Source organism: Perca fluviatilis, chromosome 16 (assembly GCF_010015445.1).
Source record: "Perca fluviatilis chromosome 16, GENO_Pfluv_1.0, whole genome shotgun sequence".
Taxonomy (NCBI): Eukaryota; Metazoa; Chordata; class Actinopteri; order Perciformes; family Percidae; genus Perca; species Perca fluviatilis.
Genome location: NC_053127.1, coordinates 11,668,835 through 11,692,370, shown reverse-complemented (window position 1 = coordinate 11,692,370; position 23,536 = coordinate 11,668,835). Strand labels below are relative to the sequence as shown.

Sequence of the window (23,536 nt, the reverse complement as noted above, 5' to 3'; positions counted from 1 at the left end):
CTTCTCCGTGCTGCTGGCTGGTGCAGTGGGGAACCACAGTCTGCTCTCTCACCTGGCTGCCTGCTGCTGCTGCTGCTGCTGCTGCGGCTCAGGTGTTCTAACTGGAAAATTGCAAGTGACTTGATTTGCATAAGTGGTCCTGATAGATTAGCTGCTAAAGCAGAGAAAGCTGCTCTTGTTAAGTTCTTGGGCACGATGGGACTTGCCTGTTAGCCCCTTACTGCAAGAGGTTATTAAAATAAGACAATGGATTCAGCAACTTTCTGCATTACAGACAGGCTACAGGGAAGAAATACATCTCTTAAACCACTTAACATGGGAATGTCCACTTATTAAAATGTTTTCATTGCTTTGCTAGATTGTTAACTAGCCTACCACAAAGAGCAGCAAAAGCAGCGAGTGAAATGGCCGGGTTGGTTCAGTGGGTAGAGCAGGCGCACATATACTGAGAGGTTTATGCCTCGACGCAGAGGTCCAGGGTTTGAATCCGATCTATGACGATTTCCTGCACGTCTTCCACCTCTCTCTCCCCTTTCTCACCTAGCTGTACTATCAATTAAAGGTGGAAAAGCCCAAAAAAATAATCTTAAAAAAAAGAAGCAGCGAGTGAAGGGTTAAAGGTGCACTAAGTGATGTGACACGTTTTTTAGGCTACAACATTTTTTGTCACATACAACAAACATCTCCTCACTATCCGCTAGCTGCCTGTCCCCTGAACACACTGTAAAAAAACGCGGTCTCTGAAGACAGCTCAAGCTCCACAAACGGCAACAAAAACAAATTGCGCCAACCTGCCCCACGAACCATAACAAACAATGTTCCAGCCAATAACCGACAAGAAGCAGCTGGTTGAGCCATCAATGCAGCAGTGTTAGCACGTAGGCTACTTCCACAATGCGTATTCATGACATTAGTATTCTGTAGCAGACGTTTTTGTAAAAATAGGCTAACGATTGTGTCATAACCAAGCGACTTGGTCGCATCACTTAGAGCACCTTTAAGAATGATCATGACTAGCTCTTGTGAAAAAAACGCATTAAAAGCATATTAAAAAGTTGAAATGAATATCTTTGATTTGAGTCAATTTCAAGCTAGCAAGCTAAAGCAATGTGGTAGCTAGCTTAAAATGTTTGTCAAGTGGCCAGTTGGGGATGGTTGTCCCACTGCTCTGGGGACTGGTTGTCACATAATGTATGTGGAGATTCATTTATTTCAATCTCACTGCTTATTTATCTTATATTCATGATGAATTATGAAACAATAGCTTTAATAAAGGCTAGATTTTTTTTCAGCACTGTAAATTCCTTTATTTTACTTCTCATTACAGAGAATAATTGAAACAAAGAATCACCCGGTTCAAATGCCTGGTTTAAACACAAGGGGCATTGATGAGTACTATTATAGATGGGGTATCCATTTCAAAACCCTTTTGGTGTTCCTGTATTAAAAATTTGTTTTTACTGAAACCCCATTCATAACAATAGTGACAACTAACCCCATACCTCGTGATGGGGTTGGTTGTCACAATGTGTCAGAGCATCTTTGATGGTTAATTAGTTCTTGTTACAATAGGTTGTGAAAATAAATGGGATACCGATTTCAAGGCAAGACATTAAGCTTTCATTTAATTAGGAATGACTATTGAATTACGTTTTAATGATGAGCAATTTACACAAGAGTAAAAAAGTGCGACAACCAACCCCGGTCTTGGTGATTTGTTTTTCTTCTTGTTAACAGAACAAAGAACTACGTAAAGTTTTGTGTCTCATGCGTAACTGGAAGTTATGACGTAACAGATGATTTGATTTGAATAATTTGTCCATGTCACATTTAAGTCCCTGCATGGTTCTTACGCTGGACTCTGCAATCTCTCGATGACACTCAAAAACCTCAATAATTAAGTATTGAAGCTGACGCATAAAGCCAGCTCATGAACTTGAAATATTGCAGTTCACGGCTATGCTGACTGTGCGCCTCAGACCATTTTCACAGCAGACATTTTGACATAACATAGCGGGACAACCACAGTTGCGGTTTCAGGACCCTGTCACTGTGTATGCTGGCTCACTGTCATGACTTACTGCTACACTTAAATGGAACAGAGCCATCTCTAACAGTTTTAATTACATCTGTGCTTTTCTTGCTTTGACAAGTCAATATTTCTGCTGTGAAAAAAGGTCTACGCGTTGTTGACGTTTGGCTTGTTGGTCTACCCCTACCCCAGATCACCATATCTTTCGTCAACTTCCAAAACATGTATGCAATCAGATAACCAATGTATTAATAGAGACGAGAAGAATGAAGAAGCAGAGAGAAAACAACCTCAAACCTGGGAAGTTGTTTACGGTTGCCGTCTTAACCCTGAAGCCATGGGGGCTCTCTGCCGTTGTAAGTTTTAAAGTGCTCATATTATGCTCATTTTCAGATTCAGAATTGTATTTAGAGGTGATATCAGAATAGGTTTACATGTTTTAATTTTCAAAAAACACCTGTTTTAGCTACAGATTGAGGCATCTCACTTCTGTTCCATCTTTGTTGGGATTCGCACTCCCTAGTAACTAGTAACCAGGTAAGTCAGAAGCACAGTATGAGGGCGTGCCACGCTAGCAGCTAGGCGAGCATTATAACGTGTGTTACAAAGTGACGCACGTTCGTCACGGAAGTAAAGGCTGGACTACAATAGAGCTGTTTGGAGCAGTTTGTGAACAGTGTTTTCTGTTGGAGATGGTAAGTGCCTTTGAGGTGGACTTTGGGCTTTTTCACTTTGTAAAACTATAACATGCACAAAAAAGAGATATAACACAATAAAGGAAAGGGAAAAAGCCAAAAAGCATAATATGAGCACTTTAATAAAGAAACGTCACATGCAGCTTTTCCTGCTGTCGTCTTCTACAGCGGCCTGGCTGAGACCTTTACAAACCGGACCTATAACATTTAACATGTTAAAATTCTTATTATGTCCGATCAGTCTTTTTTTGTATCACTCACTCCCTATATTTTCAACTTTCTTCCATGCCAACTGCAAAGTCTGACTATATGGCAACAACGTCAAAATACATTTTAAAACCCATCACTGATGCAACCTGTGAGACAGTTAAGAACACTCTTCTGCCTTGATGTTATTTTTTCGGGTCTGTTAGGCCTATGTTTTTAAAAAGCCATTATGGAACATTAACATAATGGACGCCTACATTTTTGCCAGCAACATTATGTATTCCATGTCTAAAAAGAGCTTAATGGTAGATATTTAACCCATTAGACTCCTAATTTACCCTAATATACCTTTCTGATGGCACTAACTTGACTTGACATAATAGAGAAAGCATAGGCATAACCAATAACACTTATGTTAGCTCTGTTTAATGGGTGCACCAGTAAGCCAGCATGCAGAACACAAGGGAACTGACACACCTAAATGGGATACAGCCAATGGTAATGTTATAAATTGCACCTGTGTTCATCAGATCAACATATGAGCTGTGAGTAATATATAATACCTAAACATGTGAAGTTTTTTTTACAATGCTTCATATGGATTAGCCTACTCATGTAGGCTACCGGACTTGTAACTAAAGAACAGACAAGTTTATACACTCTTATTACCTCCCAACCAGCACAAAAGTGAAGCCATGACTGTGCAGGAGTGAAGGCTCTTTCTTCGGGAGATTTGCCTCTCTGATGAGAAGGAGGCGGGTAAGCCACTCACGTGATTAATTTTTGTCTGTAATGCCCGGTTTGAGCTACAAAAAGTTCACAACACTTAATATGGACACGACCGGACGTTAGCTGTGTTGCTTTTTAAAATAAAAGCATACAAACTGTATCATGTAAAAGAAGGATACGAGCCTGATATTTAGACTTTTAAGTAGCCTAATTCCAGAGGTCTGGAGCCATGTTGATGCACGTACAGCTAGCTTAAGGAGTATCAGCTGAGGCCTAAAATAAACTTGTATAAAAAATACTTTCAAGTTTATTAAGTCTTTCCATAACGTGGATGCTATTAGTCACCATGCATTAGGGATCGTTTAGGATCCATCCTAAACTAATTGACTGCTTAAACACATGCTTTGGTCTAATAGTTTTAATATTTGTATTGCATCATCTCTGCTTGTAATCCTGTAGGCCTAGGCTATATATTAATGTTAATTGTTGAGCATTTATGGAAAACTGTGTGTACATATTTAAACAGCTCTATTTTTTTTTACACGCCAATACTAATATTAATCCTAACCATAATTGTAATAATGTATAATTACCTTGTATGAAATTACATTGTATTTTCATAGCTACTGAAAATAATATTTATTTCACTTGACATTACCCCAAATTAAATATATAGTTGCTTAATATTTATTTATTTTATTTTACTTTGAAGATTATTACCGGATATGAGCTTTCACATTGTGGCTGTCTTAACGAGTGCGAATTGCACGTTTGAAGGTGCACGCGTTTAGTTTGGAGCGGAGTTAAAAAGCGGACCGAGAGAGCCGCGGAGAAGACAGCGTCTAAATAAACTCCGTCCCCCCCCCCCAGAAACACCGCACACAGCTGCAGTGAAGTCGGCTAATTGGGATTAAAACCCACAACCGGAGAGTTCGTCGGACTTGGCTGTGTTTCAGACTCCCGGTAGGCAGCACCGACGATGCTCAGCTCCGGCTTTCTGGCTTAACGTCACAAAGTAGGCTAAAAGCGGAACAGAAGTAGCAGCTAGGACTTTTATTATTTTTTTGGAAATGCGTGCTCTTCTTATGTTCGCACAGTGATACCCAGCTCAGTGACTGAGTCAACACGCTGCGGTAGGTGAACTACTGGAGACCTCCAGAGGAAAGCGGCTATATAGCCCGGACATTTCTGGCTTGTTTAAGGGTGCAATTTCGCCGTTTACGGCTCTGAATGTATTCCCATCTTCTCCTATCGGCTGCGGATGTCAAATGAACCCCGAGAAGTCAGTGAGAGCTGAACCAGAGCGGTGCGGAGCCCGGTCGGATGCCTTTTCGCCCTTCTCTCTCTCCCTCCATCGCCTGTTTCCATGATTTGCGCAAGGAATTTCATTTTTGAATTCTTCATTGGAGACTGACTTATCACATTAGACACCTTCTGCTGCTCTTTCTCGTCTGCTTTTTATTTACACTAGTCTAGCCTTTTTTTTTTTTTAGCCTAAACCAGAGCGCGCGCGTCATCTCTCAACTGATGTCCATTGATTTATGCTTTTTGGGGACGGGTTTCGCGCAAGGACTTGGATCCGTTTCAGGAACACTGGGTTTCTCTCTTTCCCCAGTTGTCCAGTTTGGAGCAGCATACTTGCAACTTTCTTCTCCCGTGTGGGGGGGAAAGAAAACGCTCTCTTTTTGCCTGGAGAAGACGCGGTTTGGCCGTGCCTTAGGTTTGCTGCTCGCCAAGACACCGTAAAGACTTGCTGGACAATCACATTTTCCAAGACCTCGACGGGCATCATACACCGTGTTACGCACACACACTCGCTCAACATTCATTTAGCCTATCTGTTACCCATTATCCAACTTAAGACCCTCGGAAGAACTGCAACAGCATCGCGTGGAGGCTAACCCCTGCAGAGAGGTTTATTTATCCACCATCGGCTACTGGAACAACTGGGATTTAACATAACGCCTTCTGGGATTTCTACCATGTCAGGTGTACGGAATTGCAGATGGACTCTCCTCATCTGTGTGGCGGCTCTTTCATATGGTGAGTGACCCACCCTATCCTACTCCTACTTGAATTGAATTACCCTGTCCCCCCTCCAGTAGGCTTTCAGGATCATAATTGTGTGGCATAGAAAAGTGATTGCCAATTTTCTGCAACATGCAACTGCAGAGGTAGCTGTTCTTCTGATTGGTCATTTTGGAAGATGGACGACACACACACACACATACGCACGCACATGCACACACAACAGAACTAATCCTGTTACACATGTATCTCAGAAAAAGTAAAAGCCCCTGAAGAAATTGAATTTGGTACTGTTTTTCCCTGTAAGGTTACTGTAAGTTCAATATTGACAGTTGCGGCCACATAAGTTACAATATCAATAATGCAGGAATCTACACTAACATAAAATAGATATAACAAATGGATATTAACCATAGGCGACATAAATACCACTCCCACGATCACACTATTGAGCACACAAGAAGCAAAAGTACACATAATATGGGAACTTTGCAGGGACAGATACGATCAGAGCTGAAACACCCTTAGAACGTTACAGTTGCTCACTCCTACGGACTCCCAACATATTACACAACTGTCTACCATCTCCTTTTGATTTCTTCTTGTGCGTGCAAAGTCGAGGGCTCTTACATAGTCTGTCCTACATAGACTGACACTAGCACAGCAAAGTGTACACAATCCAAATCAAACATCCGAAAGATGATTAATCCTCCTTAAATATCAAACAAGTTTTTATTGATGCAGCAGCAGCAACAACACAGCACTGTTTCCAGTAGTAAGCGGAGTAGGACATCAATCTAGCTTCCAAGTAAGCTGCATTGTGGCAGAAGGCAATTCATTCCATATTTACTGCATAACCATCCCTTCCATCCTTTCAGGCATTTTGCACAATATATTTCCTCTCCGACTCATTTTAAATTCTTGCCTCAATTTCATTACCACAAAAAAAAGAAACGCCTACTTGTGCACTAAAGAATATACTCCCCTTGATGGCTTCACCGAGGCTGCGAAGCAAGCGTGCTGCATTACTCTGCCTACACAAACCCTGCTAACGCCCGTGGTCAGCGTTGCTCAACGCAGGGATACCCACCTTCCTGGACAATGAAGGCGCTGCTGTCAAAAGGAATTGCAGTAACAGTTTTGGCGCAGGGCCGGCTGCCTCCGAGGATGGTTTCAGAGGTTCTTGGCCTCAGAGACCTCAAGACACACACACACACACACACAAAAACAACAACACACACACACACACACACACACACACACACACACACGGAGGCCTTGCTGCACTCACCCTAGCAGTTTAAGCCACTCTGTCCTTGTCAAACTCATATGCTTAATAAACAAGTAGTAAGAATACCTGAAGAAAAATGCAATAGACTTGCTGGATGAAGCGCTAAGCACACAAATCCCCAGGTGTGAAAAAGCAATATCATGGACTTTAAGACCGCTCTGGGGAAAACATTGTACTGTAATGAATCTATTATTCTTCATTCTTCGTGCCTCAAATTTCTGTCGTCATACATATTGGCTCACGCATTCACATTGTAAACAAGCTAACGATTCAGTTTTTCTGCAGGGCTGATTTTTAAATTAAAGCCTCACGGGGATTTGTTATCAAGATGCCATTGTGATCGGTAACTCACCATATAAGCTAAGGCAGGGCTGTATAGCAACTACCTCCGCTTAAATGTGATGCTTCATTGACGCCTAAAGGGAAATCCACCTTATGGTTCTCGCCCATTCTCCTCCACGTGAAGAGGTCTGGTGCAGAGCAGCCTTGGTGGAGCTGATAGGGATTAAGGTTTTAGCTCAAGGACACTTCAGTCAGGGGTGTTTGCCGATAAGAGCGTTTGAAGCCGAGTTTTCCGGTCACTCATTGTGCCATGATACGTCTGTGTTTTCTCTGTCAACACAAATAAGACATCAGAATTCAGGTCTATGGTAGGGTTGCGTATGTTTTGAAATTCTTTTATAGTAGTGCTGAAACAATAACCGTTTTGGTTCAGATAGCAGAATTTTTTTGATACCTTTTTTTTTTTTTTGTACAAACCCCTTTCTTCTCATTTAACCAAAGAACCCAAACTTGTAAAATGTTGTCTAAGCAACTGTACAAGAACTTTGTCTAAATATAATGGGTAAAAATAGCAACATTTTTTACTTAAACTGGAACCATCAAGTTAAAGAATACCTAAACAGGATTAGGAATCCGATGCCAGCTTTTGGTACTTGACCATTTTCTATACTCGGTGCAACAGACACACTTTGGTTGGTGCTGAGAAAGTATTAAGGTTTGTTACCCAGCCAATATAATATTACATACTTTATATGCTACTTTATCCACTTACTTACTTAAAGCTTTAGTGCGTAACCTTTTGATATTAATGAACGTCCGTTACATTCAAGCCATTGACAAAGGAGTTGCTACAAAGCTAATTAGGACTATCCGCTCCACACAACTCTCTCTGGATTTCTCAGTATGGCTGTGTTTAGAAATTGGTGTTGTATGTTCAGAAGATTGTGGTGTCCGGCAACTTTCGGACGCAGAAACTCGAGTGAAGATAATTACCTCTTCTGAAGAGTCCATGTGTTTTTAATCCTCCGTGTCCTCCTTGGCTACTAGCAACTGTGTGGGGGAGGGGTGGGGGTGGTTCGCGATCATATAAGGCTTGTCTCATGTGGATGCGCCGACAGTTTTGTTGTGATTTCTTAGAATTCTTCATGCGGGAGACAGAAACTACGCACTATAGCTTTAAAAAAAAAAACTTGGGTTTCTCAATTGTTTGGTCTATAAAACCTCAGAAAACAGTGTAAAATGCCTCTAGAGCCCAAGGTAACCTCTTGAAATGTCTTGTTTTGTCTGACCAGCAGTCAAAACCCCAAATATATTCAGTTCACTAGAATGTAAGCCAACGGAAAAACAGGATATTTTCACATTTGAGAAGCTTGAAAATGATTTAGTAGCTAATTAATGTTTTGTCGACGGTCCCATCAATTAATTGAGTAATTGTTGCAGCTCTAAAAGAATTACCCTTAAGGAATAATAGCAGAGGCAGTACATGTCATATTTAATAGGTGATTATCTACTTTTATAAATTGATCATGAGACCTGGGAGGTTTACCACCTTGGCTAAATGATTTCCTGAGGGAAAGCTTTGAACTGACATGTTGAAAAAATCTATTGTGGTTAGCCCGGGTGAATGGGTTGAATAGATTATGGCTAACGGTGTTGCATGGAACTAGGTGTGTCAAATGTAGTGATTGAGTACCACTGATTGCTGGGAGCTGCGCCTGCAGTCAGCTGCATAACATGGCCTGTGGAGCAGTGTTTGCCCAGTCATGGTTTGTGGATATAGTTGGCAGCCTTCCCAGCACCGGCCTATCTCTGAGAGTAGACACTGGACAGAGAGCAGACAAAGCAGCAGTGTGACACACCACCTCTCATGTTCTAGCCTAATTGATTTACACGTGGTGAAACCAAGCCTTTGCTCTATCGCTGTGTTTGAAGAGCTTTCCTTTTCCCCCGTTTATATTTGTATGGAAACACTGCCCTGTACACAATAGAAACCTTGCTACCTGTACATACGCAGCAACACCTTGTGACTGCATTTGAGCAAGTGTAGCTATTCCTCTTTTTTTCCGTTTTTGTTCTGTTACTCCGGTGATGTCAGGTTGTTGCATTGTTGTTGGGACACCTGCTGTTGCAGTTTGTGTTCGCTTGCATGAAGCATATGGTTTTTATATTTAGCGAGCAGTTTTCTAGTCAATGCTTTGTGGCATTGTCTGTCGGCATCAGAAAATGGTAAACCCGTTTGCAGCATGGCCCCCTTTTGCAAGTTGATTTTATTTTTTATTTTCAGTGACAGTTGGGCTCAAGGCTAAAATCAATCTGTGCTCTCTGAAAAGCAGGGCATCCTCCTACCAGAAACGGTTAGAAAAAGAAGCTGTTACTGGAAAGACAGGTCCTTGTTTTACTCGTGGCCTTTATCTGTAGTTCTTTTGTTTCACAGATCTTCAGGTAGGCCTGCCAATCTGTTTCAGTTGATTTTTCTGTAATTGTTGGAAAAGGCCTACGCTGGAGTTCTTTAACAGAAGAAATGGTCGTTAAAATCTCTTTGAAGCCCAACTATGCTTGAATCCCTTCAGTGCTCTGAACTGTAATTCTGCTCGTGCCTGGCTGTTGTAGAGCGAATTCTAAGGATGTTGTCCTTTATCAGCGATTGAAAAGAACCTTTTGTGAAGCGCTGGTTCCCTCAGATGTAGCGTGATGTGCAAGACCTCTACCAAGGAGCTTCAGGGTTTGTTGCTGAAAGGAGGACCCTTTTCTTGGCAGACCTTAATGTCAGAATCTTGAAATACTTGAATCATGAAAGCATGCATGGTTTTTTGTGTGCCAATGAATTACTCGATAGAAATCAATTTGCCCCCGCTTGTTTTTTAATCTGCTAAAAAGCCCTATTTCTTAAGAGAGAAGATTAAGTACAGTAAATAAAATATGCATTATAGGTTCATGGATCGGTTTGAATTCTGAGCGAGTCTGTGAAGACCTTTTTGAGACAAAACCTTTCCGGACTTGTTTAAGGCTCCCAGCACCACTCCAAAACACTTGAGCTAGGATAGTTAAGCTGTGTGTGTGTGTCAGACAACTCTCTTAAACTGGGTTATAATCTAGCTATCTATCTATCTATCTATTGTGATATTTTGCTCTTTGTTCCGCAGTGTCCTTAACATTGTTATAGGTGAGCATCCAATTAGCTTTTATTTAGGTAATTTTGAATGTGCTTTGCTGAATATATTAACAGTTTAAATAAAGAAGCTGAATTGTGAGTTTGTGTCACTGAGTTTTTAAAGGTCAATACTGCTTAGTAGTGAAACGAAAACAAGCAAATCCGAAGGGCTTTAAAAGGAATTTAAAAAAACAAAACAGAATTTGAAAAAATAAAATAAAACTGATTTTCATAGGGCCCTATATAATACATTTACATAACAGTAGACCTGTAGATCCTTCGCCATCATCACTTAGTTTACAGGGATTTCTTTTTTTAAATATCTTTTCACAACACCAGATATTTCGGGGGGAAAAATGGACCCATGACATACACAGAATATGTTTATAACGGCAAAGAATTTGCTGGATCACTGAAATAGAGAAGGAGATAGAAGCACTTTTGGTGTTTGCATGAACGTCTTCAAACTCTCTTATAAATCTATGGCGGACTGTAACCATGCTCGGCAGGAAAGCAGTCTGTCCTCCACATTAGGCGATCACCTATCGGTTTGGTATGAAATCAGTTGTCATGCACAGCACCTCGCAAACAGATTCCACAGTGCCTTTGATTGGAAATAGCTTTCTCTACTGCCTGTGGTATTGTGAGTCAGACTTGGGAACATTTTTACCAGCTAGATTTCACATTTGCATTGTAGGAAAAACACCTGTAAAATAGATTTGAGATGCACAATAATGTATCCTTGCTAATGAGGGATGGCCACTTCTCGGACACCTTCTGGGAAGGATGTGAGCTCCGTCGTCATTTGGACTTAACACCTTCTCAGGATTTATTACCTAGATGTGATGGCACCCACTGTGGCACACTGCTTTCTTTCTGTGGCGTTTTAAGGGTATAATCCGTTTCCTCTAATTTCATGAAATGGCAGTATATCTCTCGCTTAATAAGTTGTCTCTCCTGGCACTCTGAAAGAGAATGAGATTTCTGAATGAAGAAAAGGTTACACTGAAGGGGGCCCCTTTTCATTCTTCTAAGAAAAATAGAAATTTGAACAGAGGAAATGGTATGTGACATTTTATCTACATATGGCAGATGACACATGTCCACGAGGGGGGGGGGGCGCGAGACCTCCCCTGTTGTACAAAGTGCTTGGGGCCTTGCAGCAAAAATTGTATAACATCACAGAAGGTCTAAAGAAGTGATAGCAGTGCTAACACCCACTTACATCTGACTTTTGTCTTTAGTGGGAAAGGTTACAATCGACATTCATTCCCGGGACAAATGACTCTGCAGTAGGCTCGGGTATTTATCGGCTCCATCTCCAATCGGCAGTAATGGAAACATGACACCCAGGCGGACATGCTAATTTTCACCCCTGTTCTGGCACGATGCTGTGATGCGTGCGGTCTCTGGCGGTAACTTCTGTCGTCTCAGCCACAAATTCTGTCTCCACCCAAGCAGCGCGTGAACATCAAATTAATCTACACCGAATTTGAAAGAGGTTAAATAAGTAACCGATATGAAAAGCCTATACACGCTGATTTGGGTGGAAAAAGGGTAATATTGTATATTCAAACCCTTTTGATTTGTTTTTGCTATCCACTTTTTTTTTAAAAGAGAACTGCAGCGTTTACTCCTAGTTGAGCAGATACTGATGTGAATGGATAATTTAACCCAGTTCATTCATCAAACAGTGCATACTGAACTTGACTACTTGTAGGATTCCCAGGACCGGGTAAATTGAAAGAATAGTTGACGTTTTGGCAAATGCATAACTAAACATGGCTCTGTCAATGTAGAAGGCAAAATGTGAAAATGCATTCTTTTAATAGCATTAGAGACGTGGATGTTTTAGAGATTAGTTATACATACAGTACGTGACATTTGTCTAATAAAGCTGGAGAAGTCAAAACAGATGAACCATCTGTAATAAAGGTGTTGGCTATCCTCCTCTGCATATCATGAGCCATTCCCAGTAGACTGTTAGCCTCCATGTGAAGTTTGTAGAGATCAGTGCAGTGGAAACTGAAGAAATACAACCAGAGTTTTAGCTTTCAACATATCTTTGCAATATCTCTTCTTCCCACACTGATTTCCTGGTGCTACAAATCTGCTAAAGGACTCAGAAATGCATTCCCCAGTCTGGCCACCCCAGCTTCCTCCTCTACAATCGGCCAACACTTAAATCTTTCTCAGCGCAATATTGTTTTCAGCTGTGGAATTGCTTTTCCTGCTGCAGTTCAGCAAATCTGGCTAGGGCTCTAAAGGTTCACGACTGTTTCTTATTGTCAGCATGGCAGATGTGGATTTGTGCATTTGAAAAAGCTACCTGTTCCTTTTAGATTAGTCCTGGTGTTGGACTGCTGTCCATTATTTCTATGGAGGTAGTTTGTGATGACAGGACATTAGAAAATGTCATGCAAGATTTACTGTAAATACAAGCTGCAGACTGTAATCCCACTTTAGACCACAAGTTGTAGAAGTGTCAACACATTCTGCAATGAATCCACTGACTCACTTATTTTGAGATATCACTGACTATTTGGAAAAATTAAATGCTTGCTGTATTGCATTTATTTTTCTTCCAAATGTTGGCATTCCAACTTTTGTTTTTTTGTTTTTTCTAAAGGGGAGCTACAGAGATTTTACACATCAAAATCTGTTTACATGTCTTGGAGTGTACTATCACATCTGTGAAAAGTTGTATAAAGCCTTTTCTGGCTCCAGAGGGGAGACAAAATCTGATAAATTGCCTTAAGTCAGTTGGGGCTGAAGACTTAAAGTTTGAAAATGGAGAAAGTAGAAGGAAGTGAGCTTACCTTTTTGTCTTTATATGATTGTGAACAGACGATTTGCTGTGGGACTGTTGGTTGGAGAAAAACAATTTGATATCTGCACCTTGGACTTTAGGAGATAATGGTCGGCATTTCTATTACATATCCCGTCCAAGTCCTATTAAAAGATGTGCGTGGACAGTGAGAATGTAATAACAAATTCTGCCATTGACATTTCTATTGTGATTTATGATGACTGTTTCTACTTGTATACCTGCCTCCAGATGAGCTCCTTTTTGTTAATCCCCTGAACATTACAGGATGTCGGCATTTTCATGTCTTCTTTGTCTGAGTGACAGATTTTCCACTATGTGCAGAAAAGTTTTTTGTGTTTAGCGATCACTCCAGGTTTTCAAGTCGATGTAAGTAAAACATTGCGGTTTGGTCCGTAGTCTGGCCCGGAGTTCTTATTCTGTTGGTGCGCTTCCATTCCTGAAAGCTTGTTTAGCCTTGAATCTACTACTACAAGTACACAGCACTGTTCTATTTACTTAATTCAACAGTTTTCATTTATACCTGGCATTTTATTTCTATTTGCTTTCTATCTTTTATTGCTTAGAAATTGTAGTTGTTCATACTTGTAGAATTTCTAATGCTTCTTCTTTTGTGGACTGTGAATTTGATGAATTTGTCTAATTTAAGAGCAGAAGTCTGATTCTCTGAATGGAACATTGTGGCATTCTTTGAAAAATGTTATTTGCTGCAAAAGTTGTGAATATGATTTAAAAGAAATGTGTTAAATTATTTGTCAGTGTGTCCTTGGCATGTGTAGCAGCTTTCCCAAATACACATGAGAAACCGAGTAAATGAACATATTTGTGAACGGAGCACATGCCTCTACTTATCGTGTTGCGTTTGTCCTCAACATGACTCAGAAATCAATCAATAATGTCTAGACTTGTTGACTGTAGAGTGTAGCGTATATATCTGCTAACATTACAGTTTGAATCTTAGTCATATTGATTTTAACGCAGGAAAACAAATGCTTTACAAATTAGGCCACCATAACATTGACTGCACTCGATTTGCCTCACTTCAGTGAACATGTTGTGTACAAAAACAGGACTCTGTCGTTTTGTCATTTAATTCATACACACTTATTGTTGGTGACAATGGAGAACTCCTAAGCATTCAAATCTAAAAAGAAAACTGCACTGAAAATTGTCACATGAGTCAGAACTTGATAGAAAACAAAATATACAAATGCATTATGGGCTTTAGTGTTAATTAGTTTTTCTACTTCCACCTCCCGCCAGCAAGCCATTGATTTTAGGCTGTAATCCAGACTGTCGAACGGAACTTCATCTTGACCCGTGAAATCATTACTAATTAAATTTCCAATTAAATGCTAGAATGCTAAAAATAAATAAAAGTTACGTCATGCACATCAGTAAAATTTTAAGTCTCTGATCTATTTCAATTTTCTTCCGCCCCGGGTAGAAATGAGATGTCTTAATTCATTTGTGAACCCCATACGATATCCCATTCAGCTTTGTCTAGATATGGCAGAGCACATAGGAACCACTAACTCACTCAGAGCAAGTCCCTCACAGTGCAGTGTTTCCTCTATGTTGATATGACTGTGGCGGCCCCCCGGTATCAGAAATAGGGCTGCATTGTTAAGAGTGCATGTCGGAGAACGTTTGTATTTTAGGTGCCTTTTTATATACATGCTGAAGTAGTTACACTGCATTAAGATTATGTAATTAATAGTGGGTTTATTGTTATTTGCTACAGAATGGTGTGTGTGTGTGTGTGTGTGTGTGTGTGTGTGTGTGTGTGTGTGTGGAGGTGAATAAATATTTGTTTGTGTTGCAGCAAAGTGTCAGTTCCGTTTCATGGTGGGGGGGTGTTCGGACCTGCCCCCACTCCTAAAAAAAAAAAAAAAAAAAATAAAAATCCTAAAGGAAACACTGCAGTGCCATCCATTTTAGAATAAACTCCAGTCACTGTTGGTGTTTTTGGGAACAATACTGATAGCCTATTTCATGAAAGCAGACTGAAAGCCATCTGTGCTTGTACAGATCAAGCTGAAATGAGTGTTGAACTGTAACACAATCTTGCTTTACATATGCAGTGCAGTTAAGGCCAGCTCAGAGTTCGGCATTGCAAACGTGCCTATGGGCCGGTTGGAAAAATATAACTGGTAGACTTTATTTTACTACAATAGAATTAAAGGTTCTGCCCTGACTTGACTTGGGTGTATATTTTTACGGTGTGCTCTGTGGTCTATGATAGTCTATGAAAACTATTAGGCCAACATTTTAACATAGGCTGGAATTTTAATCCTACTTTTTTAGTAAACATTTCTCACTCGCGGTCTTTGATGAATAAACAATAACTTGTAGCACTTAAACCCGTCCTTAAGCAGTTATGTTAAATTAGTGATATCCCTTTCCCATCCTGCCTCTCAATTTCTACACCTGCCATGCTTACAAATTCCGCTTGAGGAATCACTTTGGTGAATTTGAATCTTTAAGGTCCACTCAGCTTAACCTGACATTGAAGTAGTTGACACTGTCCATGCAACATGCATGCGATCCCCTGCTGGAACTCCCTAATGGAGTAACGTGAAACGGGAGAACTTGCATCAAAATAAGCTGCGCAGTCCTCATACACTTTTTTTTTTTTTTTTTCTCGGTCTCCTCATGACATGTGGATGTGCGTTAAGAACCTGTTCAATTAGCGCTAGTTTAATCTTTTGGCTCTAAAAGCGGGGTATTAAAGGCAACCCAGGGGGCCCCAAGCAAAAATGAGAAATTGATTAATTTTGCTGTCCTTTAATTCACTAGAAAAGATACCAATTACAGAGTAGGAAAAATATTGTTCTAATTTATATTGTAATGGTAGGGGGGCCACGTGAGCTCCACGTGCCACACTGCATGTAGCGAATACTAAATAGCAGAATGCCTTTTACCAGAACAGTGAAGCTGGTTTGTTTTATGTTGTGTCAGTGTGCAAAACGCGCACATCTTTCTTGCAGGTGCTTAGTCCAAGAGTGTTCTGGGATTTCTGCTTCCCAAGGACTTGCAACACTGTCAAATTCATTCTTTTAAAATGTTACTTTGCTAGTGCCCATTTGCAGTGCGTGCCTGTTGAACGGGCCGATTGCTTTGTTCCCAGCCTTTTTTCCTCATGAGTGAGGCGAGTGTGGCTGGTCGTCATAGCGACGCCGCAGGAAAATGCCGTGACCTAACGCAACACATGCACACAGTACGTTGAAGGTGTGTTGTTTCTGATTCTTGGCATGTGGCTGTTTGCCAGAAGACACATTTTGTTTCAAAAGAAGCTGGAGGCGGCAAAACAACTAAAACAAAAAAAAAACACCGCTGGCTAAACTATTTAAAACATGGTGGGTTTGTTCAGGACACCCCCGTCTGTCACTAGCACTGATGACTCAGTGATTAGTGACGATTCTCTCCAACCAATCAGTAGTCTAGAGGTCGACCGATGGTGGATTTTACCGATAGCTAGGTTGGGCCCTATTTGCCGATAACAGATTAATCGACCAATAGAATTTAGAATTGATACTGGATAAAACAGTTGACAAAATACATACATTTTTTTCAAAAAGTCCAGACACTTTTGCCAATAATCAAAATAATAATGTCATATTTATTGATATTACACCCACAGCAATGCTATACAAGCATGTGAGTTCTCCTACATATTTGGAGTCATCCAGTGCAAAAATAAACATAATGAGCATTATAATTCATATAAAGGACAAACCTATTTACATTTCTTCAAAAAAGGCCCAAATGTATGCCAAATCTCAAAACGGTGACGCCATTCTTCTCTGTAGAACGGGCCTTTTTTGAGGAACTGTAAATAGTTTGTCCTTTTTATATGAATTATAATGCTCATTCACTGGATAGACCTACAACCAATCAGAGCAACGGAACGCAACTGTCAACAGAACTCAACACTGTGTATCGTCTCCATAGCAACCACTCTTTGTATAATGCATTCGTTCTAACTTTCGACTTTTAGACTTTTTTGAAGCTGGATATATAATTTGCGTGTAAATATAAACGTGGATAACGTTAGTGATAGTGTCATACTTGCTACAGTCGCATTTCTAGAGATGAGAACACGTTTTATTTCAGTGAGCCACGGCTTTGTTCTAACGTCGCTGGGCGCTCCCTCTCTTCACTCACTCTCTATCTCGCTCCACCATATAACGCTACCGTGCTTTCGGGCAGTTGTTGATGCTCCTCCGCTGAGGATTTTAAAATGAATGCGCTGTCGATTCTACACGTCTCAATTCTCCGGCGGCAGCCACTAGACGGATCGTGGACGATTTGGGTCGGACTTGCGCGTTTTATTTTTGTTAGTGTTTAACCGCTTGAGGTAAGTTAGCCTACTGCTAATGTTTAGCGTCATCTCAGCCTCGAAAGAAAAAAAAATTACTGTTGTGCTGTTCTTTCTCTACTAATGCAGCATCTATTCAACTAATTAATAACTTTATAATGATATGACAAATTGTACTGTATACATTTTTGCTGTCGATGCTTTAAACGCGCATCTGATGTCAGCCTTCTCCGCACAGCATGTGCTCTCCGTGCAGCGCGCAGTAACACGTGTCAAAAATAAACATGAGGCATCAGTGATAGTTTTTATTTCGCCTCTAGAGGCCGCTATTGTAATGCATGATGCCAGCAGACCCTTCTCAGCTCTCGCGTACTGTGTAATGAATGACAGCGCGCGCTTCTCAGCCGCTCCAGCAACGGACGCAACCAGGAAAAACTATCGGTATGGATTTTTGCCGATAACGATAATTCCACCAATCAACTATCGGTGCCGATTAATCGGCAAAAACGATGAATCGGTCGACCTCTACAGTAGTCTGCAGGTTTACACATCACCTTTTGGTATCGCCAAAACTTACTTTAAAAAAAAAAAAAAAGTACCTGTTGGCAGGTACCAGGGACTTTTTTTCATAATGGAAAACCAAAAAAGACGAGCGGAGTCGAGCAGGTACCATGTAATGGAAAAACACCATAACTGTCAAACATCTAGGCAGTGATGTGGAACATGCGTGGGGAACGGAGAGCCTGGCTCAGCCTGTTGAGAAAGCCGCTACAGCGGGCAGAACGGCTGGAGAAATTTGCGCAACCTCCGGCAACAAAACAACGTGCTGGAGAAACCAAGAGCCTGGGCGTTCACCGAACACGTTTGTGTACCAACCCGTTGTCATTCCCAAGTCGTCGAATACTGACGCTTGGTCAGTGGCTTTCAGCGTCAGATACCGACGCAAAAGGCACCCTTTTAGCGTCTGTATGGGACGCGCCAGGCATAGCAGCAGCTTGACCGCGGCGCTATAAGAATACGTAGTATGAAGAGCGACAACGGTAAAGAGGAGTATGAAAGGCCGAGAATCCACTTAAAGGGGCTGGTTGGGGTGGTGGATGGGTCAAACGACACAGTACTTTCACCCAGGAAACCGGGGTTCATAGCAAAGCCAGCGAACCTCAATCAATGAGCCGCCGTCTGGGATGTAGCAACTTCCTGCACCTGCTGCAGTACTGTGCATGCAGGGGGACACACTGTCAGAAATTCCTCAAATTTATAGATATCAATCATATAAAGTACAAGACTTTATGTTGTGTAGTACAATCTGCATGCACAGGCTTTTGGTGAATAATGCCCAATATTGCTGGTTACATTCAACTACCAATGATTCAAATTGGGCTTATTTGCAGCATGTTTAGAACCTTGAATTCTGCTGAGGCAAACGTATAAAGGTACTTATTTGGTGAATTAAATCGGCCACAAAAATGTCAATCAGCCTAATATTCAGCCAAGGTCATTGCTACCATTGAGGACGCTGAGGTCATGTCCTCCGCATTTATTGTTCAGGGAATGTGTGGGTTTTAGCGACCGCAGGGGTGGGGTGGGGGGGGATCTACAATTTTTAAAGGGGAACTCCACCAATTTTCTACATCAAATTATTTTTCTAATTAAATTAAATATGGTCTAAAACCTTAATTGGATCCAGAGGGATAATGTTTCAAGTTTCGGTTCGAAAGAAGTGAGCATACCAGACCTCTGGAGCCAGCTTCTCATCTCTGCTTGAGGCTAGGGGCTCCAGGCAACAATAATTGCCACTAGAATAACAAACTCAAATCTCTAACTGAACTGTTGGCGTTGGAGTTGCATTGTGGGTAATGTAGGCGCCATGTTTGGACAGGTATGAAGTATGCACAGAATAAAAATAATTAATTTTGCTCCTTTTTTTTTTTTTTTTTTTTTTTTAAACTGGCCATTGTGAATTTAGCCTGTGCAGCTGATGTAAGTATATACAGTGCCTTGCGAAAGTATTCGGCCCCTTGAACGTTTCGACCTTTTGCCACATTTCAGGCCTCAAACATAAAGATATAAAACTGTAATTTTTGTGAAGAATCAACAACAAGTTGGTCCCAATTATGAAGTGGAACGAAATTCATTGGCTATTTCAAACTTTTTTAACAAATAAAAACTGAAAAAGTGGGCGTGCAAAATTATTCAGCCCCTTTACTTTCAGTGCAGCAAACTCTCTCCAGAAGTTCAGTGAGGATCTCTGAATGATCCAATGTTGACCTAAATGACTAATGATGATAAATAGAATCCAGCTGTGTGTAATCAAGTCTCCGTATAAATGCACCTGCTCTGTGATAGTCTCAGAGGTCCGTGTAAAGCGTAGAGAGCATCATGAAGAACAAGGAACACACCAGGCAGGTCCGGATATATGTTGTGGAGAAGTTTAAAGCCGGATTTGGATACAAAAAGATTTCCCAAGCTTTAAACATCCCAAGGAGCACTGTGCAAGCGATAATATTGAAATGGAAGGAGTATCAGACCACTACAAATCTACGAACAGCGCCCGTCCCTCTAAACTTTCAGCTCATACAATGAGAAGACTGATCAGAGATGCAGCCAAGAGGCCCATGATCACTCTGGATGAACTGCACAGATCTACAGCTGAGGCGGGAGACTCTGTCCATAGGACAACAATCAGCGTGATACTGCACAAATCTGGCCTTTATGGAAGAGTGGCAAGAAGAAAGCCATTTCTTAAAGATATCCATAAAAGTGTCGTTTAAAGTTTGCCAAAAGCCACCTGGGAGACACACCAAACATGTGGAAGAAGGTGCTCTGGTCAGATGAAACCAAAATCAAACTTTTTGGCAACAATGCAAAACGTTATGTTTGGCGTAAAAGCAACACAGCTCATCCACCCTGAACACACCATCCCCACTGTCAAACATGGTGGTGGCAGCATCATGGTTTGGGCCTGCTTTTCTTCAGCAGGGACAGGGAAGATGGTTAAAATTGATGGGAAGATGGATGGAGCCAAATACAGGACCATTCTGGAAGAAAACCTGATGGAGTCTGCAAAAGACCTGAGACTGGGACGGAGATTTGTCTTCCAACAAGACAATGATCCAAAACATAAAGCAAAATCTACAATGGAATGGTTCACAAATAAACATATCCAGGTGTTAGAATGGCCAAGTCAAAGTCCAGACCTGAATCCAATCGAGAATCTGTGGAAAGAACTGAAAACTGCTGTTTACAAACGCTCTCCATCCAACCTCACTGAGCTCGAGCTGTTTTGCAAGGAGGAATGGGCAAAAATGTCAGTCTCTCGATGTGCAAAACTGATAGAGACATACCCCAAGCGACTTACAGCTGTAATCGCAGCAAAAGGTGGCGCCACAGTATTAACTTAAGGGGGCTGAATAGCCAATTTTGCACCCCCAATATTTCAGTTTTTTATTTGTTTAAAAGGTTTGAAATATCCAATAAATTTCGGTTCCACTTCATGATTGTGTCCCACTTGTTGTTGATTCTTCACAAAAATTACAGTTTTATATCTTTATGTTTGAGGCCTGAAATGTGGCAAAAGGTCGAAAAGTTCAAGGGGGGCCAAATACTTTCTTCAAGGCACTGTATGTATTAGAGATGCGGGATGAGCTCTGACGTAATCCGCATGTGCGCAGAAATCATCCACCCGCCACCCACCTGAGAGGCATCTTCCCCAATTTAGAGACATGCACCAGCATGGAGACTCCACCTTTACTGGTCCCTGTGGGATATATAATCCTATACATACAGCACTTCATAGCTGTTGCATATGACATACCCAGTACTTCAATCGTCATGGTTAAGTACTTTACTAAATCGCTCCCACACTGAACTTTTCTGCCCTTCCTTTTTACCAATCTCCGCTGCTGGCAGAGTAATTGAGTCATTGGTATTAAAACCCTATCAACCTCCCCAGATAGATTAAAAGTTTTTTTGTGCCATGGGGCTGGGAAATCTTATTTCTTTTTTGGACTCTGTTTGATTTGTAATTAATTAGGAAGCGTAAAATAAACTACATACCTTTTTGGTTATAATCGAGATACATTTCTTCATGCAGTACACTCTTACAGATGTGAAATATTTATTACACTTTTATTATCGACCTTTTAAAGCCTTGGATATGAGGAGAGGTGACTGAGTCTTGGCTGCTACCATCCCAGTCTTGGATAAAGATGAGGTGGAGGCTGAGAACGTTTAGGATGCAGTTTAGTGCTGCATTCACCTATAGATTTAACAGTGCCAGTGTTTGTTTTTCACATTAAATTACACAATGGGGGGGAAAACAGATTGGTAAATCCAGAGTAAATTGAACTAAGAATGATAAAGTTCCACATTCTTTGTATCTGCTCTCACTGATCACACAGCTTTTGAGTGCCATCCTTAGAGGCTTAGAATAATGAATTAGTCATAGAGATCTCTGAGGAGGAGGGAATAGAGTTTGGCCTAAATGCACAAGTCTATCAGTAGCAGATAACAGTTCACACAATTAAAAGTTTTACATAGACTTCATTACTCTAATTCTGAAATACTTGAAATCCATTTTATTGGATGTTGGAGGTTTGCTTTGTATCAGACTGAATAGAAAAATAGTGTGTGTATATATAGGGCAACATCTAATGGCTTGGGTTAGAGCCTTTTATAGAATTGTGTGTGTGTGTGTGTGTGTGTGTGTGTGTGTGTGTGTTTTCTCTATCCATTTAACAGGAAGAGCAGACTATTAGTAACTGCCTTATAATTAGAAGGGAGTTCTTCTGCAGTCTCTGGGCAGGTGGCTCAAAGACGGACTACATTATCTAAATAAAAAGCCAAAGTTAGGCCAGTATTGGTATGATGAGAAATATTTGCTGTTTTGCTTATGGCCAACCATTCTCATGTTAGGCCAACACTGGCATCTTGCCCATGGACAAAGAATATATTGGCCCAATATATAGATGAATATGATAATGAATGAGTCCAACAAAGACAGTTTTGATTTCTGAGTGTACAATATGTTAATTTGCAATATAAAGCAAGCCAAATGCTACCACTCATCCTCCCTTACTCATACATGAGTCAATCACTAATCATCATGCTCTTTATTAACCCAATCATTTGTTCATGCAGCTGCCTCAAAATGCTAATTCCAACCACCTTCAGAATCTGTGTGATGATTGCTAAACTGGGGGGTTACTTTGCTGACCAGTTATGAGGATAATTCCTGTAATTGGGCATTAATGCCAGATGTCCAGACTGAAAATCGTATCTCTTGATTAATTGGTCTGATGCACACAGGGCAGGAAACAGTTACACAGTTACACGTCTTTAGGCACACTGACATAATGTGGACTGGCCTGAGGTGCAGAGTAGGTGTGCTGCTAACATCAGTGAATGACCAGGGTCTGGCTGCATTACATGTAAGACTGGTCTATAAAGTTAAGGCAGTCTTAATTGTACTCTCAGATTAGTCTAATGCAAGTTGGACAGCACTGATAGGTCAGCCCACCTCTTGACTTGGACATAACTAAGAGCTCTGTTTCCTTGCTGGTGATTAATGGTGACTGATGACGCAGCAAGAAAACCTATGATGTGCATTTGCAATCAAATCTACCTAAGGAAAGTTGAACGGCCCTTCTGCAAAGTGCTACCTTGCTGCTTTGACCTGATGTCTAAAGAGTGGGTATCCTGGTCAAATCTGACCGTATTCTACATGACCTGTTAAAAATGGAGAGAAAATCTAATTCTAAAAAAAGGTATTTCATATAAGAAAACTTCAAAAGAGAAAAAATGTACTGGAACATACATTGTTCCCGCATACGGATTCGTTATTAAAGACATTTTACCAATATGCAAACTTAACTGGCTTGTTTATGTCACATTTTCAATGACTGCCTTCTCCAGTTTGGATTTTATCATGAGCTGGCAGTTTATAACTATTGCATGGTATCCAATAAAGGAGCA

At 40.9% G+C, this 23,536-nt stretch overlaps 1 protein-coding gene across 1 annotated transcript in view; it reads left to right on the top strand.

The window, feature by feature from the left end:
- Window positions 1-4,417: 4,417 nt before the first annotated feature.
- tmem132e (transmembrane protein 132E) overlaps window positions 4,418-23,536 on the top strand; it is a 391,231-nt gene continuing 372,112 nt past the window's right edge. Inside the window, exon 1 of the mRNA XM_039778611.1 lies at window positions 4,418-5,706. Within this exon, the coding sequence (XP_039634545.1) occupies window positions 5,646-5,706 (61 nt within the window). The 5' untranslated portion in view covers window positions 4,418-5,645. The remainder of the gene's footprint in view (window positions 5,707-23,536) is intronic.